Below are 17,452 nucleotides of genomic sequence, written 5' to 3'. Positions count from 1 at the left end.
GAGTGAACGTGAAGACTCGCTAAAATTCGATGCAGCTTCATGGAAGCTTTGATGGGAATTCATCAGCTATACCCAAGAGCGCCAAAGCACCTACGCTAAGTGCCTCTAATACAGTATACTGCGACCGACTGTGTCGCATTCTGTCACAGGAGAGCCGTGTGCTCCTTCAAGAACAACCATCAGTTGGCACCCTTCAGTCCATCACCTTCAACATGCGATACGCCTCATGGCTAACAGCTTTCTTCACCGTGTCCAGCGGATCCTGTTTCTGCTTCTTGACCTGGACCACGACTTCCTCGCCATCCTCGCCTTCCACTTGCTCAATGACATCTTCCTTCTCCGGATCCTCGAATCCACCCCCGTCCAAGAACGTCTTGAGCTGAGCTTGGCTGTAGCCGCTAACAAGAGAAGTGCCCTCCTCAGCTGCGTCGACTGGCTTCGGAGCAGTCTCGTCGCCGTAGCCAGTCATGCCCGCACGTCCACCAGCCAGGTTCCAGAAGATGAGGTGTGGCATGTCGTAGCCAGCTTCATTGTAGGCCTCCTTGATGCGCTCGTAGGAAGTGCTCCAGCGTTGAGTGCCGCAGTTGGCAGAGTTGAACTGCATGTCACTGAAGACGAAGACTTGCTTGACCATGTCTTCCTTCGCCAACTTGTTCTGGATAGCCATTGGTAGGATCAGCTTCTCGAACACAGCGACAAAGTCTGTGCTGCCACCCCAGTCTGCTCTCAGGATGTAGTCCACCTTCTCTTTGAGCGACCGCTTGTCGTCGACTCCGCCAGCATGCATGATCTGAGGCTGCTCTGAGAACGTGATAAACGCACCGCCGAATGGTGGCTTGGTAACCTCAGCCAGAAGCAACGAGAGAGCAACCGAAGAGTCCATCGGAGTGGTGCCGTCTGGGAATTGAGGTCCTGACATCGATCCCGAGACATCACACACAGCGATGGATGACTCCAGGGTACCCGAGTCCTTGATACGCTGAACGAGTGTCTTCCATTGGCCTTCGAGGGCTTTGAGGCGAGTGTCGTAGAGCTTCTGTACCACAAGCTGGTCCGTTGCAGTACTCTTCCGGCCACCAATGGTTGGGTAGGTAGTGACATCGTGGATGAGTGTCGATGGCATCAAAGTAGCGCCTGAGATCTGTGCTTTGCCTTGAGCCACGTTTTCTATGTACTTGTCGAAGTGGTCGAAGTCCTTTCGTGCGAATAGTGGGGTGTAGGCTTTCATTGCAAGGGACGGCACACGGTCATACTGGATCTCCTCGAACTTGTTGGCCGTGACGGGTCGCTCAACAATCTGTAGGTGTTTGCGGAGTTTTGGAAGCACTCGGAAATGATACTCTTGGCGAGCATACTTGAGGTACAGTGTCCGATCGGCTGGGTCGATGTCTGGGCAAACTTTCTGGAAGGGGAACATGATCTCGGCAATCGAGCTGACCACTCGAGTAGCACGGTCGTGGGACTCTTTGTGTGTAGGTGCCCACTTGCCTACCATGCTTATCGCCTTCAGATCTTGCTCGGTACCTGACTCCAGCCGTTGCATGTCCAATTGGAGCTGTTCGGCGAAGAGGCGAGCTACGGTCATATGAAGTGCGGTGTAGCTGGAGTTTTTGATGAGCTTCTCGTTCATCAGCTTGGCGTATTGGGCCTTGTCGACTTCCTTCTTCGAGTTGGCGGGCTTGAAGCGCTGCGCGGGCTTCTCCTGGCGGTTGTCCACATTTAGCACCTTGCGCGGGTCCCCATCGCCACGGAGCTCATCCTTTGCAGCGAGAGCCAGGATATTCAGTAAGTCCTTCCAGTATCCATGGGCACCACCATATCTGACATCGAAGTCGGACAGCTCGGGTATATCATTAAGCTTGGCTTTCTTGGTCGCTGGCTTGTCCACTGGCGCGTTGTAGTCAACCATCTCGAAGTCGCTGTCGTCGTCTTCAGCTGCAGAAGCTACTTTGGTAGTGTGCTCCACGTTGGTGTCAGAGGGAGCGTGGCCGGTCTTGTTGCCGTCTTCTGGCTTGGGAACCTTCTTCTGTATGACGGGACGGACGAGCCATGGAAGGTTGAGCAACATCGTAACAGGGTGGTATTGGTACAGCCATCCGATCGCACGGTAGAAGGTCTGGCGGTTACTCTTGCCGAGGTGGATCGAACGGGCGTTCCATATGATCTTCAGTGTCATCTCGCTGTCATGTTGCCATGCTTTAGCCAGTAGTTGTCGAAGCCGAGACCCGGAGACCACGCTCTCGAGTTCGTAGAATAGGTCGACCAGCGGATCCGTAGTTCTGTAGGCGACATCCTCATTCTCGGTGAGCATCTTCCCGTCTCGCTCATCCACAGTGGGCACCGCAGCTTTGACCGAGAGAAGTGCGGTCATGAAAGGCGCCTGGAGTGGATCGTCTCCAGACTCACTGACTGACTTGGGAGTTGAGGCACCACCCTCAGTGTCATCGGCCGGCGCCGCGGAAGCAAGCGCGTCGTGACTCTTCGAGCACATGGTCCGGATGTAGCTGTTTTGCCAGAGTGTTAGAAGCGGCGTAGACGACTGATCGCTAGGCAGTAGACGCCACACATACCTGGTGAACTCATCTCGTGTCAAACGTAGCTCTGGCATCTCAGGCAGAAGGACTACGAATTTTGTGTCCAAAAACGAGTGTTTTGCCTTCTCGCCATCCTGACGTGGACTGGTGTCCATGGCCTCGTGTCCCACTGCCATACTCAAAGTATTTCCCGAGCGCCGTCTCTTTGTTTGCTATTTGCTGCTGAAGGTCTGCTGAAGGTCAGTAGCACGCGGCAGATTGGTGGGGTGATGTTGGAAGGTGCAAAGGTAGAGGTGGCGCCAGCTGTCAGTGAAGAAGTGGTCGCCGTTTGTTGTAAGGAGTAGTAGCTGCAGCTACCCGCAGCTCAGCACAATCTGGATTTTGTACCTGCCTTGTGAATGGGACCTTTGACCCAATGGAAGACTCACTATAGGCAGCGACCTCCGCCGCTGCTGAATTAGGACACCGTGCGAGCGCCTTATTCTGGAGTCTCATTTCACACTCTTCGGTCTGACTTCTCTACCGTACTTACGGACAGAGAGCACCAGCTACTATTGCCGCAGGACAGCGCATTACATGCACGTACGCGGCCCTTCGTTATGTGCGGTGAGGCAAACTGGCGCGGTGGCGGGGGTCGCAGAAACGGGCACTCAAGAAAGGCAGCATATGTCTAAGTGAAAGCGCGGTGTTCAGTGGTAATCAACGAATACCTGCATCATGAGAAGCATCGAGGACTGTCAATGGCTCCTCGAAGAAACGGGAACGAGTGCACATAGAGCGAAGGAAGTCAAGTTGAGAATGCTGCAGTGATGGATACACTGCGCCCAGACCCTTCTCGCGCTAAGTCCTAGTTAGATCGGGAGAGTCTGAGTCTTAAGCCTAAGAACAGGGTACATGTACCAGTAGAGACCTGTTGCATACAACCCCATCCTTGGACGTGGTGTATGAAGACAGTGCTGAACGAGATGTTGCGAGCGTCTGTACACTGTTCGATTGTGTTTCGAAAGCGTCTGTGAAGCTCAATCACGAGGACGATCCTCTTGTACGGCAATGCGGCATTGGCAAGTGGTAGAGTGATCTTTCGACGATGGCAACGACATGCTTCCGCAGTAGTCCATGGTCAGTATTGCCAGGCCCTGCACAGCAAAACTGTAGAGTAGGAAACAACAGATGAGTTTCGTATTCACTGACCTACAGAATGCTCCATCAATGTCAAGCTGCAAGCGCAGCACTAGCGTACCTCCTATTAGGGCAAATCTTCGTATATTGCCTTGCTTGCTATCAATTGGCCGCCGGTATCGCGTCCAGGGCTGCTCTGAATATATCCACAAGCGCATCAGGATCTTCCAGTCCAACGCTGAAACGCACAAGGCTAGCTTCGCATCCATACTGTTCTGCCCACTCCAGCTCCCCATAGTGTGCCAGGAGCACGAAAGGCGAGGCCAGCGTGAAGTTCGTGCCCAGACTCGGTCCTTTACACGTATTCAAATTGTCGTAGAAGATTGCCGCACCCTCCACAGAATGGAAAGTGGCACTCAGCAAACCACCATACCCTCCATCGCCAATCCGACATTCGTCATAGAACTGCTTCGTATCGCTGTACTTTGGGTAGAATACTTGCTTCACTTTCGAGCTCTCCCTTAGCACATCCGCAATAGCTTCGGCATTGACGTTGATGCGCTTGATGCGGTCGACATAGTCTCGGCTGTTGCGCTCGAGGTACACGCTATCTTCCTCAAACTGGTTGTCTTCGAATTCTGATGCGAGGACATGCTTCAGGTCAGTGTACCACTTCGACATTGGGTTCAATATCATGGCGCCACCCATGACATTGCTGTCTCCGCTGAAGATCTTGGTCAGACTGCTGACTACGATGTCGGCGAAGGGTAGGACGTGGATGTTGAGGAAGTTGCCGATGGTTTCGTCGACTACGATTGCAAACTCATACTTGTCGGCCAGCGAACGAAGGCGTTTCAGGTCCGGTGATTTGAGAAGAGGGTTCCCAGGGAACTCGCAATATAGGGCCAGGTATCGTTCGCCAGCCTCCAGCCGTCGTTGTAGCTCATTCAGATCATTTGCATCTGCGTAGCCGAAGAATGTGGCACCAGCGCCGAACTTCTCAAGCACCTTGAGGGTATCGACGTAAGGGAAGCCATACATAATACTTTTGAGCTCTCCTCGAGCTAGACGCAGGATCCGATGGGACGTGTATATCGCGTTCATGCCACAGGGAAATAAGTAGACGTCATCGACTGTAAAAGCGTCGAGGCCATCTTTCGTCCGTTGCCGGCTGAGATCTGAAGGAGCCTCCAGTGACTCTGGCAGATCGACGTTCGTTGTCAAGGAACCAGCAATACGCTTGCGAATGGCAAGCTTGGCCTGTTCTGCGAATTTTGGATTGAGGTTACGACCAAATCTTTCTTCCACGAATTGCTGAGAGTCCAGCACACCATCAATCGCCTCGCCAATGTTGCTTGTCATCGGTGTCAGACCATCGGTGTGGCCATGGTCCACGGAGGTGGTCTGTTGGTATCTCCTGGGTCCTTTGGTCATCCTTGGTGTTTGTGGTGGTGTTATTGATCCACGATCGACCAACCAGCCTTCATCGAATGCTCTTTGGCAGAACTCGGCACGTCTGCTGGATATACCCTCACCAGTGTGCTGCCAGAATGCTTTCGCAGCTGGCCATAGGTCCTTGTGGTAGATAATTGCCGATACCTTGGGTAAGATGAGCTTCGAGTCTGCTGCTGGAGTCTTTTCTGGATGTGCGATGAGAGCAAAGTGGCGAAGAGGAGGATGGCCGCCATCTGGCAGTTGCTTGATTATGAACTCTTTACATCGCGATGCACATCTGGGAGATGGCAACAGCATGGCAAAGTCAGTATCGGGGCAGCCATGTGCAGCGACTATGCTCGAGGCTAGCTTTTGGATGGATTTGTGGATGAAGAACCTGTCAGGAGTTAGCTGATTGCTCACTGAAAGTCGGCATAAGTGAATGAGGTGGCAAAATGCTATCAGTAGGAACAATTGGTATATTAATGGACCCTCATAGATTGTATCAGGAGTACAAAACTAGGTGTCATCATAGCGGAAGTAGCGATCGACAAGAATCAACATACCTTGGATAACCACATTGCATCTTGTCGACTACCCATTTCTCGCCCTCTTCGTAGCCAACATTCGCCTTCCATGTTGGTAGCGACACACTGACTGCGTGAGGTGTGTCTGGTGGTATCGTCTCTCCGATATTGTCGTTAAATGGCAGTGCCACTGGAGCACCGGGCACTTTTACGCCCACCATCTTTGCCAATGCCGGTGCAATGGATTTTATCAGTGACTGATGTCTCTCGTGATATATCTCCAGAACAATGCGGAGGGGTAGGATTGTTTGCGGGCGATATCGGGAGATGTTGTGTGAGGATAGTCCGAGAAGCCGGAGTCAGAGGTTTGCAATCTTTTGTCCCGCCAAAAGATCCCTGCTATCGCGTGGGAATAAGGTTTCACGAGCGCGAAGCCACAGCTCGAACTTTTTGGAAGGAACATCTCGGCGACCGGCTTCAACATTTGATTGCAAAAATGGCTGTTCCGGCGACAAAGAGGAGGAAGACGGAGCATGTGTCGTCGGATGACGATAGCGAAGCTTCATTCGCCTCATTCGGCGACGATGCCGACCAGACAGAGGATGCAGACGCCGGCGCATCGGCCGATGATGAAGAAATGGAGGAGGAAGAGCTAGATGCTGCAGATGAGGATGAGGATGGAGAAGATGCTGCCGAAGATGATGAGGAGAACACTGCGACCACCAAGCATACCGCTGTTTCGAAGCCTGTGCCGCAGCAGAACGGCTCCAAACCGAGCCAAGCAGCGAAGACAAGCGCAGCGTACGCCAGCGGGACGTTCAAGAGCAATGTCTTCAAGCTGCAGGTCGACGAACTGCTGGGACAGATCAGGCCGAGAAAAAGCAAGCGCGAAGCTGCTGCGGAAGCTGCGTTACATGGATTGAAGAAATCGATTGAACAGATACCACCGCGAGGGCCACACGCGCTGGTCGATGCCGAACGAGAACTCATCAAGCAGAAGGTTGCTGTGCCGTTTCCAGATCCGAGACCGCCTAAGGATGCAAAGTACAAGTTCGCATACGCCAAGCCGTCGAACATCAACGTTGTGGGCAGCTTGCCATTGAAGACGACTAGCAGAACGCAGGAGGTCCCAGAAGTGGACATGGTCGCGGTGATACCATCATCGTTATTCGAAGAGAAGGACTATCTGAACCATCGATACTTCTACAAGCGAGCATACTACTTGGCGTGCATAGCAGCAGGACTGAAGTCTGCCCACAAGAATGAGTTCTCCTTGCGCTTCAAGCTCATGCATGATGACCCTCTCAAGCCGATCTTGGTTGTGTCTCCTGTCGAGGCCTCATCGAAGAGTGATACCCCGGCACCCAAATGGCGTGTCAACATCATTCCATGCATCAGCCGTGACCAATTTTCTGCAGAAAAGCTTCGCCCGGAGAGGAATTGCATCAGATATCAAGACACGCAAAATGGCCAAGATGCCACACAGGTGCCAACACCATCGTACAACTCATCATTGCGAAGCGACATGTTGATGATTGAATACCTCAAGTTTCTACATGGTGCAAGCAAGAGGTGCCATGCCTTCATCGATGCGTCTCTACTTGGTGCCACTTGGCTACGACAGCGAGGTTTCGGCTCTTCGATTGCTACCGGAGGCTTTGGCAATTTCGAATGGAAAGCTTTGATGGCTCTCTGTCTGCAAGGCGGAGGACCAAATGGCAAGCCTCTACTCAGTGATGGCTACAGCAGCTACCAGCTATTCAAAGCTACCTTGCAGCTTCTGGCAATGAAAGACTTCGCCAAGCACCCTCTGGTATTTGGCGAAGCTTCTAGCGGACCTAAAATGAGTACCACACCGATCGCATGGAATACCACGAATGGTCACAATGTTCTATACAAAGTCCCGAAATGGTCGTACGGGCTACTTCGACGGGAAGCCAAGACCACAATCACCACTTTAGGGGATCAACTGCACGATGGGTTCGATGCGACATTCATCATGCGGGTCCAAGAGCCCCTGTACCGCTTCGATCAAGTCGTTCACATCCCAGAAAGGTCACTGCTTGGAAAGTCCGGGTCCACAGATCAACCTCTTCAGCAACGCTTGGACAAGCTATATGATGTTCTCCACGAAGGACTCGGCGACCGTGCGACTCAGGTATCCATTACAAGAGGATGTCCTGCACTGTGGGAGCTGGGGTCATCTCGGCCGAAGGAAGGCACACGGGGCGACGTTCAGATCGGTCTCATGATCAACTCCGACAACGCAAAGCGCACTGTCGATCATGGGCCATCGGCTGAGGAGAAGGCTGCTTCTGCAGCTTTCCGTAACTTCTGGGGTGAGAAGTCTGAGCTCAGACGTTTCAAGGACGGCAGTATCCTCGAAAGCTTGGTTTGGGCTACGCCGCAAGAAAGTGGCATGAGTGTGCTCGAACAAATTGTGCGTTATCTGTTGGGACATCACTTCGGTCTTGTTACATTGGATGACATTACATTCTTTGGAGATAGCTTTTCCAAGCTAGTACGAGCTGGCAGTGAGCGGACTGTTTTCGAACCCATCATTGAGCGCTACAAGCAATTTGAGAACGACTTGCGAGAGCTACGGGATCTGCCATTGACCGTGAGGCAAATCATGCCAGCAGATCCTCAGCTACGATATGGAGCTGTGCGACCACCATCACACGGCAAGAACCTCCAGACTTCCACGCCCGCAGACGTGACGATACAATTTGAAGGATCTGGGCGATGGCCAGATGACCTTGTTGCCATTCAGCGCACAAAGATCGCTTTCTTGTTGAAGATCAACGACATGCTACAAGAGTCTGTCGATGGCATCACGAGTCGTATTGGTCTTGAGAACGAAGGACAGGGCGTTCTGAATCAAGGTTTCCTCGATGTCACATATGATGCCGATGCGACATTCCGATTGCGCATTTACCACGAGCGCGAGCAAACACTACACGAACGGAAACTCAAAGACAAAACCGCAGATCCTAGATCAAGAGAGGTCGCAGCAGCTGGTCTGGCAAAGTACAAGCGCGACTACATCAAGACTCCCGCACATACACAAGCAATCTCGAGACTATGCAGCCGCTTCTCGGCACTCAGCGGCAGCATACGCCTGACGAAGCGGTGGTTCGCCTCCCATCTGCTGTCAAACCACATTGCAGAAGAGGTCATCGAGCTACTCGTGATCCGTACCTTTACACAGCCATGGCCATGGCAAGCGCCAGCTAGTGTCCAAACGGGCTTTCTACGCACCCTCTTCTGGATCTCGCGATGGGACTGGCGCGCCGAGCCACTGATCGTTGATCTCTCCGCAGGTGGTGGTGATCTCAAGCAGGCTGATGTGCAAGCCATCACGACTAACTTCGATGCGTGGCGCAAGCTAGACCCGCAGATGAACAGAGTTGCTCTCTTCGCTGTATCGAATGTCGATCGCGATGGTACGACCTACACTGATGGACAGCCGGCGAAGGTTGTAGCGGGTCGTATGTCAGCGTTGGCCAAGGCAGCTTATGCTGAGGTCGCTGAGAAGCACTTGGCTCTTGAACCTGCTGCGCTTTTCAGCTCACCCTTGACGGACTTTCACTTTGTGCTGCATCTGGCAGGAGATGGTAAGTCAAAGAAGCGTAACAGCACAGGCACAGCATACAAGAACCTCGAAATCGAGGCTGTGAGTGATGTGGAGATGATCGGCTTCGAGCCTGAGAAGGACTTACTCAAAGACCTAGAGGCGACGTACGGCGCATCGATCATCTTCTTCACAGGTGGAAGCGAGCGTGCTGGATCTGGAGCTGTGATTGCTGGTCTGTGGTCCCCTCTGACTGCAAGAAGAAGCTGGAAGGTCAATCTGGCGTACTCGACAATTCCGACGAAGATGAGCAAGGGTGAAGAGGAGGATGTGGATGCTGTGTTGAATAAGGCTGCGATTCTGGCGGAAATTGCGAGGTTGGGTGGGGATATGATTGAGAAGATTGAGGTGTTTGAGAAGTAATTGCACAGCAGGATCACTTCCGGTCAAGCGCCATCCGCAAACGTATCGAATGACATGCTGGCCGTGAATAACATCCAGCTTCGACTCTCCGGATGGCTTCAAGAGTCGTTCGCCGCTTACAAGAAATGAAGACCGTATTTAATGAGTCCAGCATCATGCTCTGCAAGAACGACCACCTCACACTGCACCTTCCACTTGCGGCGTATCATGTCCTCAAGCTTCTCCGTCCCTCCGGCGGTATCGTCGTAGCTGAAAACTTGGCCACCCGTGACATGCCTCCGATTGTCCCTGCCGATAGCACGCAGGAACTGACCCAAGCGATGAACGTGTTCCCATGAAGCAAACGGGGCCTCATTCATGATCACACGCTGCTGGTAGAAGTATGGCAGCAATTCCTCGCGGAGCGCGCGGCATGTACGGGTGATGGCGGGTTGGTGGAGACGTAACATCCGTTGCCACTTTTCTTGAGCGATGAGGTCAAAGTCCGGTTCGTCGAGCGATGAGGTGCGGAAGAAGGGGCTATTTTCGATGGCGAGTTTGCCGATCTTGGACCAGAGTTCGGCGGGGAGGTCGAGGAGGCTGCGTTTGGGCTGCTGGTGGATGGTTATTGAGATGTTCGAGATGCAGGCTTGGATGGTGGCGGAAGCTCACCTCGTCGCTGGCTTCAGTACCTGCAGCGTGGTTATGCTGAGTGTACGGATCTGGCTTCATCTGCAGTGTACCAAGCGATGTACACAGAGCTGCGCCCTCATTGGAAAGCGGTGTGTCTGCCATATTGTGGTTGGTGGCGCCGGTGAAGTGAGGACTAGCTTGCAGGAAGACAGTGAGCGCAGATTAGAGTTGGGTAGCGAAGCTAAAGCCAAAAGAGCATCAACGGCTACCAGGGTCTGCGGCCCGCGTTTACATGTGAGAGTCGATGAAGACACTGGCAGCTTCGCCATCGCAGCGTTTCGAGTACGTGCCTATGTACACTGCTCGATGGCTACAGCTAAAGAGTAAGAGCATGGCATCTCGAGCCGCGGGCCTGAGAAGATCGAGCTACTTGAACTGGGCCAAGTAAGCCTCGCACGAATTAATATCACTTTTTATCAACCCGTGCAACCCTCCAAGGCACCAGCATAAACTCTATTGGATCTACTGGCCCTTCATCTCCTGCGTATACCGGTGCTGGGAATCTGATATAAGTCACGACCCTTCAACCCGACCTCCCAACTGTCCGCTCGTCCAGAACGAGTCTGCCCTCGATCGGCACTTTCCAACAGTCAGTGACCATCTCCTCCCACCGGTGTGTCCGATCATCTAGTCCTCTCCAGATTACTGTTTCGATGCACCCACGATTCGTACCTTCGATAGACCGCAGCCATTCACCCACCACTGTCAGCGTATGCATTTCGTCCGAGCCGAACTCAAGTTCGACTTTAGTCAGTAGAAGAGTGGCAACAGCTCTCCGCGAAGTGCGTTGCGGATGCGAGTAATTGCAGGCTGTTGAAACACCCGGCCGTGCTCCGGCTCGATGATGTTGGAAATGAGGTATATGCCTTGATCCTCCATGACAAGCGGCCGATCTTGCTCCATATATCGGCCGGGGATTCAAGAAGACTGCGTGCCCGCTCGAGATCATATCAGAATTCACGAGTAAAATCGCTTTCGTGATCATGCCTGAGCCCGTACCTTGTTGTCGCTGCCTACTCTGGCTTCGATCGAGGCGACTCAGACCTTTGCGTTCAGCTGTAGGTGATAATCTTGAAGGCAGGTGACCAGGAGTTGACCATCGTTAGCGGATTGTACGTCCGTCACACTGTATAAAGAGTCTTGTCAAAGCGCCTCCTCAGGAAACATGGTACGAAAAGTGATATTCAACCTTAGTTGGAATAGTGGCCCCATTTGGCGGCCCGCATTTGCACTTTTTGACACCAGGAAATCCTGTTCATGGTCATATGAACCTGATACGAGGGAGTAAGCCCGACACCCTGGATCAAGGGCGATAGTTTGCGAAGCGATCAGCAAGGAAGACCATCCCCATCGTGACACTTCTTATCCTGCCGCTTACAAGAATTCAATCCAATAGCCCACGCACGCTTTGCCAGGGGTTTGACCTCCGGTCGGCACCAACTTGAATGGCAGCTTCCACATCTTCATAGCCACGGTCTCGAACTGCTTCTTGATTGACATGCTATTACCGATGTTGCAGAATCTGGCCTTGAGGGACGTGCGGTTCTCCTTGCCGATGGCACGCAGGAATCTTCCGACGTCTTCGTACTTCTCCGTTCCCTCTACGTTGGGCGACATGAAGCACAAAAAGACGTTCTTCTCGTAAAAGTACGGTAGGAGCTCCTCTCGAAGCGCGCGGCATGCGAGGCTGATGCGAGGCTGATGCGAGGCTGATGCGAGTGGCGCACGAGGACCTCGGTATTGTTGTCGCTCCAGTCCATGATGTAGTCTGGACTGATGTCGGAGTCGGTGAACAAAGGAGTTTCGTCGATCACGACCTTGCCAATCTTGCTCCAGATCTCTGCAGGCAGATCGAGAAGGCCGCGCTTCTTCTGAGACGCATTTAGTCAATTATTTTGTTGGGGCACAATCGTGGGCGCTGCTGCTTACCTTGGTGGTTTTGTCACCTGCGGTGTTGTTGCACTCTTGCTTGATAGCTGGCTTGAGGTTCAGAGTTTGCATTGTGTGGTGAAGGCCACTGGTCTCGTGGTCAGGGTTGGCGCACGCCATGATGTTGGTCTGAAGTGTTCACGTGTCAGGGTGAAAGATTGTATTGCTCAGAATTCGCGAATTTGTGAACGCGTCGGAAGCGACGGCCAAACGGCTGTTCGAAACTGCAAGGATGTTTGGCCCGCGTCAGCATGTGAAAGACAAGTGAGCATCGTGCCTCAAGATAATTTGTGATGAACGAGGATTAGACCAGCCGCTTGTGTGTCCAATGCATCTTTTTGTTCAAGACGAGACTAGCATACAGGCTCGTTCTTGCCCGTTTCAGAGCAAGCACTCAATCTACGGCCGATCATCCTGTCCATTCGAAGCACATTCAACCACTCTCGTCGTCGTCTTCTGAAAACCTCACGAGATACAGCTCACCCTTCTCAAACCTTGTTCCATATCGGTCCCGCTCCACAGGCACGAGGTTCAGTGGCAGATCCCCAACATAGTGCGACACGACCTTGCGACTCAGGCCAACTGGTCGTCTCTTCTTGCCCTCCGCCCAAGCGTAGCGTATGTTCTGGCGATTCGAGGCTCCAATGCCTTTCAAGAAGCCGCGAATGTATTCTTGGGAAGTACTGGCGTGCTGGATAGTGAACGTGACTTTTGTCTGGTAGAAGTACGGCAGTAGCTCCTCGCGGAGAACGCGACAGGTGCGGGTGATGGCGGGTTGATGTGGCCATTGGATGCCATTGAACTCGATCTGGTCGAATGGTAGGCAGTCTGGGCTGCAGATATCCTTGAGCGTGTACACGAGTTCGGCGTCAATTGCGTAGTGGCCTATCTTGGACCAGATCTCGGCTGGTAAGTCAAGGAGTCCGGCTGGCTGGGATTTGGTCAGCCTTATGAGTCGAGTAATAGGTGTGTCGATGGTGATGTTGTTCTCACCCGAGCGTTCGGGTGTTTGCCTGGAGCTTGTTCGGTTGGGATCTTGGCAGGTGGAGGCCATAGGAGAGCCCCCAGCGGATCGAGGACGTCATTCATCGAGAAGGCCATGTTGGTGTTTGCGTGTAGGGAGTCGGAAGGTGTGTTGTTGATGTTGTTTTGAGCTAAGCGAGAACAGCTGCAGGGGTCTGCGGCGAACGTTGGCATGTGAACGTCGGGCCGACCTTGATTCTGCAACAGCAGCGATTGACGACACGAAGTATCGAATGTGCGGCGTACTTTCCTCGTCGCAGAGTATGCACTACCCTACAGTGCGCCCATCCATAGTGCGTCTCCAGTCCATGAGCCATACGTCGTGATATCTAGAGGAACCTAATCTTCCATCGCCGGTAGAACTCTCCACCTTCCAATTCCGCGCCATCATCTGGAAACATCTCAAATGGCACGCTCTAGTGCCTTGATGCTGTTCTCTCGAGAATGTTCTTGTTGTACACATAACTCTGCAGCGAAACGTTGCGCATGCTTCTCCGATTACTGCTTCCGATCGCACGAAGGCATTGACCACAGTTGTCGGCTCTCCTTGACCTCCTCGTAGACCGGGACTGGGTGATGACGTCGTGCCAGGTGAATGCGAGTTCAACCATGTTTTTGTAGAAATACGGGAGAAGCTCCTCGCGGAGACACCTGCAGGCGATGGCGATAGCAGGCTGGTGCCAGCTGCGAGCTGTCTTGTTCTTCATCGAGTCGAGCAGCGCTTCTTTGTCCACGAGCGGTCCGGCATCAATCGCAAACTTGCCAATCTTGCTCCAAATCTCTGCCGGTAAGTCGAGGAGGCCCATCTGGGTTCTCGTATTAGCGCACTTTGCATATGCGCTCGTGACCTTGTGGGTAATGCCTTACCTTGTCACCTTTCGTGGTCGCTTCGACATGCTTGCCCTCAGTAGTGGGAGACATTGCTTCTGTCATGTCGTGACTGTCGATCGCGCGCTGTGGAGTAGTCCGTGATGGCATGATGATTGATGTGCGATGCTGGTGTTGACTCCATTATGTCCAGTCACGGAGGGTGGAGATTGAGAACTTGAGTGTAAATTCAAGCAGGGTCAGCACGGACCCAAGCATGTGATGGCCTACCCACGACGCGTGCGCTTCGCCAACCCCACCTGATCTCAGCTACACACCCCCGGACGCATCTGAAGAATATGCATCGCCTTGATCTTGAGCTAGCCGCCTGACAACCAAACGGCCATAATACAAGCCAGTGCAGCGCAGATTCCAAGCCAAACGAGGATCAACACGACGCACTTGCAACCGACGGTTCGCTCTGAATCATCGGGACTCGGCAACAAGAGATTTTGCAGCCTGTACACCAACGGGACAGGCACGATAAATGCTGGAAGCCTAACAACTCTGACGGCACAGCCGCGATCGCCGAGCAAACTGACAAAATCATCCAGATGTCTCGCCACAAAGCCCTGCTGCATCCATTCCGGGTCCTTCAGTTCGAAGTTGAGTGTCACTGTCCTCAACTGCGGCAGCCCCCGAGCAATCAGTTCCACCTGACTTAGCACAGCGTGCAAATCACCAGCAGACCTAGCCCTCAAGAAGAGAGAGATGACCACAGTATCAGCCAGAGATGGGCTAACTCTCAGCATCTGCACACTTTGCCCCCAAAGCACCTTCTTGCCCTGTGCCGCCACAAGCGTGCGTATGCCAGGCCCTGAAAGATAGGTCCAGGGCCGTAGAAACTGTCCTCCATCCCTCGTGGCCAGATCCTTGGCGGTAGGGCGGTCACGGCCACGATATGATCCGGCCCAGACTTCTGCTTCCGAGAACTTATGGGAAATGCGATCTTTGTTATCCCACTGGACGTTGAAATGTCGACACAGCACTTCGATAGCGCAGCGGGACGTCGCGCTGTTGGCTCGTGCGCCGGCGAGATACTGGCGTAGGTCTTGTAGATCGAAGATCTTGGAGACGTTGAAGGCGAAAATCATGCACAGGAGCTCGTCCGGGAGGTTGTTGAGCGTGATCCTTGCTCGTTGTGGTGGCGGCGAAGATCTTGACGGAAGCAGCCAAGTTTTGGCCATGGTGGCGATTTGGGTAGTGTTCAGCATCATGCTCGTTGCAAGCTGTGGAAATATGAGGAAGTAGAGGGTACCATGACTTTCAAGTTATACTGCGCCGGAAGTCTCCACAGCATGAAATTCCTCACAGTCCTCAAAGACTAGTTTGCAATCGCTGGCTTCAGAAGCTCGCCATGTTTCAGGCTTGGCACAAGCCAGAAACACCAGTATACAGCTCTACAGCAGAACACAGTCAGCCAGATTCTAGAGCAGTCCATTGTTTGGGTCGATCCTGCGATGCTGGAGACAGCAGGATATGTCGTGAACTCGAGTCCAGATGGGACCAGCCACGGCCCCTGTACACTCGTCGGACCATAGCTTGCGAGCAAGACTGTCTGCAAGCCGTTACTGCGTTTTGACTCTGTGGTCAGTGTTAAAACTGACCACAATGGTCTTCCGACCTTGCTGATTCTGGATTTGGGCGATAGCTTAGCTAGGATCCAGTCTTCGCACGTATGAACCAGAGTGATTTTCATCTTGCATTTCTCTTTTCACCGCTTGGGCCGATGTAGACGCTTTCACCATCCCAGACTGAGAGTCAGATCGCTTGGTTCCTTAGTATCTTCCATTGCCGGTCCACGTTGACTGGGACATAGCGTGACCGTGCGCATTGCCCCAGTGGTTTGCCGCTGCTCACAATAGCACGGCCGCGGCATGCACCGTGTTGTAGTCCTGATCAATGGTGCGGTGCTTCCAGAAAGAGATTCCGTGCCATGTGCCCAGCACTAGCACTCCGCTGTTCACAGGATAAGAGGGTGGGCGGAGAGACTCGTTAGGAAGCGCCTAGATGGCCGAAATCGAAACAATTCCATTCATCATCCGGGTATCTTCTATCCCAAAACGCCCATCCCTTTACCAGCCCCATCGCCGACCATAGAAACTACACCTGTAAATGCTCGTAATGTCTGTATCTCATCCGCAACCCCGCTACCTTTCACCAATTCTTCTCTTCCATACTCGAACATTACTCTCCTTCCCATTAATTCCCCACATACCAAATCTCCACCCCCATGACCTCAAACTTACTCCCCTCCTCACTCAACTGCTCATTCCCAAACGTCGGACACGTGTCACTCACCCCATTGCTCAAATTCTGGTCCAGCCAGAGTCCATAATGTCCATCCCCACCGCCCACACTCAAGTAGTCTTGCTGACAATACACCTGGAAATCGTTCTCGCCCGTGTATGGGAATGCCTTGAAACGTATCCGCTCAGGTGTGCTCGTCTCTTTAGGTCCATTCGTGCCGTTTGTGTTCGGGACGTTGAGGGAGGCGAGAGAGGCGTTGGAGCCATTGGCGCTGCGTGCGAGGCCGATAGTCGTCATCCGCTGTGCGTGGGTTGTGTCGGCGCTCGGTGGAGGCGGGAGATCGAGGAGTTCAGGTATCGCGGGGAGGACGAAGGCGCGCCAGAGGAAACACTCGCCGTTGCCGAAGTAGTGAGGTTGTGGTTTCGGTGCTTCGGAGAGGTATGCGCCAAAGGTCCCGCCGTTGGAGTCGCGGACTACCACTACGAAGCCGCCGCGCTTGCCCCTGAACTGGTCACAGAGGGAGTACAGTGTGGAGAGAGTGCTGCCGTTTTGTTCGAGGGAGTAGATGAGGGACCAGTGGTCCATGAGTTGTAGGCGGGGCGGAATGAGGAGTCGGATTTCCTCTGCGACGGCTTTTCGTAACAGGCGGGCTTTGCCTGTTGTGCTCTTCTTGTAGCCGTTGAGGGTGAGGGGTGTGAGGGGTGGAGGCTGGAAGGGCGATTTGCGGCGCATGGGTGCTTGCGTTGGGTGGTAGACGCCTGTTGATGGGTCTGTCATGGAGCCGTTGTAGTTGGCGGAGAGAGCTCGTGCCAGAGCTGTGGGTGCTTCGTCTTCTGAGAGTCTCCTCACGAGGCCTTTGACGGTGTATGATACGGGTTCGGTGAAGTATGAGAGCGTGGACATGAAGGTGTTGTGGGAGGAGGGTTGGGGAGGTTGTAGAGGCGGACGAGGAGCATCGGAGGAGGACCGCGGGCCCGTATCGCTCGACATTGAGGCGGTTACGATTTATGTTTCAGCTGAGTGGGTCGTTGCTGCGTGCATGGTCTGCTAAGAACAGAGTCATGAAATTACGATCGAAGGTTTGACACATGGCAATTCAA

The 17,452-nt window shown here is 53.2% G+C and overlaps 9 protein-coding genes across 9 annotated transcripts; 1 reads left to right on the top strand and 8 right to left on the bottom strand.

The window, feature by feature from the left end:
- Window positions 1–193: 193 nt before the first annotated feature.
- CLAFUR5_12685 (uncharacterized protein) lies at window positions 194–2,710 on the bottom strand (the record flags this gene model as incomplete). The annotated part of the gene is made up of 2 exons (XM_047911833.1): window positions 194–2,504; window positions 2,571–2,710. 2 exons carry the CDS (start codon window positions 2,708–2,710, stop codon window positions 194–196), a joined length of 2,451 nt encoding a protein of 816 aa, XP_047768185.1.
- A 1,105-nt stretch (window positions 2,711–3,815) lies between these two features.
- CLAFUR5_12684 (Cystathionine gamma-synthase) lies at window positions 3,816–5,835 on the bottom strand (the record flags this gene model as incomplete). Its single annotated transcript, XM_047911832.1, has 2 exons — window positions 3,816–5,484; window positions 5,654–5,835. The coding sequence occupies 2 exons, from the start codon at window positions 5,833–5,835 to the stop codon at window positions 3,816–3,818; spliced, it is 1,851 nt and encodes a 616-aa protein (XP_047768186.1).
- Window positions 5,836–6,110: 275 nt separating this feature from the next.
- Window positions 6,111–9,611, top strand: CLAFUR5_12683 (U3 small nucleolar RNA-associated protein 22; the record flags this gene model as incomplete). The annotated part of the gene is made up of 1 exon (XM_047911831.1): window positions 6,111–9,611. One exon carries the CDS (start codon window positions 6,111–6,113, stop codon window positions 9,609–9,611), a length of 3,501 nt encoding a protein of 1,166 aa, XP_047768179.1.
- A 116-nt stretch (window positions 9,612–9,727) lies between these two features.
- Window positions 9,728–10,385, bottom strand: CLAFUR5_12682 (uncharacterized protein; the record flags this gene model as incomplete). Its single annotated transcript, XM_047911830.1, has 2 exons — window positions 9,728–10,204; window positions 10,263–10,385. The coding sequence occupies 2 exons, from the start codon at window positions 10,383–10,385 to the stop codon at window positions 9,728–9,730; spliced, it is 600 nt and encodes a 199-aa protein (XP_047768180.1).
- Window positions 10,386–11,657: 1,272 nt separating this feature from the next.
- CLAFUR5_12681 (uncharacterized protein) lies at window positions 11,658–12,332 on the bottom strand (the record flags this gene model as incomplete). The annotated part of the gene is made up of 3 exons (XM_047911829.1): window positions 11,658–11,981; window positions 12,011–12,154; window positions 12,213–12,332. The coding sequence occupies 3 exons, from the start codon at window positions 12,330–12,332 to the stop codon at window positions 11,658–11,660; spliced, it is 588 nt and encodes a 195-aa protein (XP_047768181.1).
- Window positions 12,333–12,645: 313 nt separating this feature from the next.
- CLAFUR5_12680 (uncharacterized protein) lies at window positions 12,646–13,409 on the bottom strand (the record flags this gene model as incomplete). Its single annotated transcript, XM_047911828.1, has 2 exons — window positions 12,646–13,143; window positions 13,206–13,409. 2 exons carry the CDS (start codon window positions 13,407–13,409, stop codon window positions 12,646–12,648), a joined length of 702 nt encoding a protein of 233 aa, XP_047768182.1.
- Window positions 13,410–13,651: 242 nt separating this feature from the next.
- On the bottom strand, window positions 13,652–14,213 carry CLAFUR5_12679 (uncharacterized protein; the record flags this gene model as incomplete). Its single annotated transcript, XM_047911827.1, has 2 exons — window positions 13,652–14,041; window positions 14,103–14,213. The coding sequence occupies 2 exons, from the start codon at window positions 14,211–14,213 to the stop codon at window positions 13,652–13,654; spliced, it is 501 nt and encodes a 166-aa protein (XP_047767693.1).
- A 209-nt stretch (window positions 14,214–14,422) lies between these two features.
- Window positions 14,423–15,289, bottom strand: CLAFUR5_12678 (uncharacterized protein; the record flags this gene model as incomplete). Its single annotated transcript, XM_047911826.1, has 1 exon — window positions 14,423–15,289. The coding sequence occupies one exon, from the start codon at window positions 15,287–15,289 to the stop codon at window positions 14,423–14,425; it is 867 nt and encodes a 288-aa protein (XP_047767692.1).
- Window positions 15,290–16,304: 1,015 nt separating this feature from the next.
- Window positions 16,305–17,342, bottom strand: CLAFUR5_12677 (Oxidation resistance protein 1; the record flags this gene model as incomplete). Its single annotated transcript, XM_047911825.1, has 1 exon — window positions 16,305–17,342. The coding sequence occupies one exon, from the start codon at window positions 17,340–17,342 to the stop codon at window positions 16,305–16,307; it is 1,038 nt and encodes a 345-aa protein (XP_047767689.1).
- Window positions 17,343–17,452: the final 110 nt, after the last annotated feature.

The sequence above is a fragment of the Fulvia fulva genome, chromosome 11 (assembly GCF_020509005.1).
Source record: "Fulvia fulva chromosome 11, complete sequence".
In the NCBI taxonomy this organism is placed as follows: domain Eukaryota; kingdom Fungi; phylum Ascomycota; class Dothideomycetes; order Mycosphaerellales; family Mycosphaerellaceae; genus Fulvia; species Fulvia fulva.
This window is presented reverse-complemented; position numbering and strand designations above follow the sequence as displayed.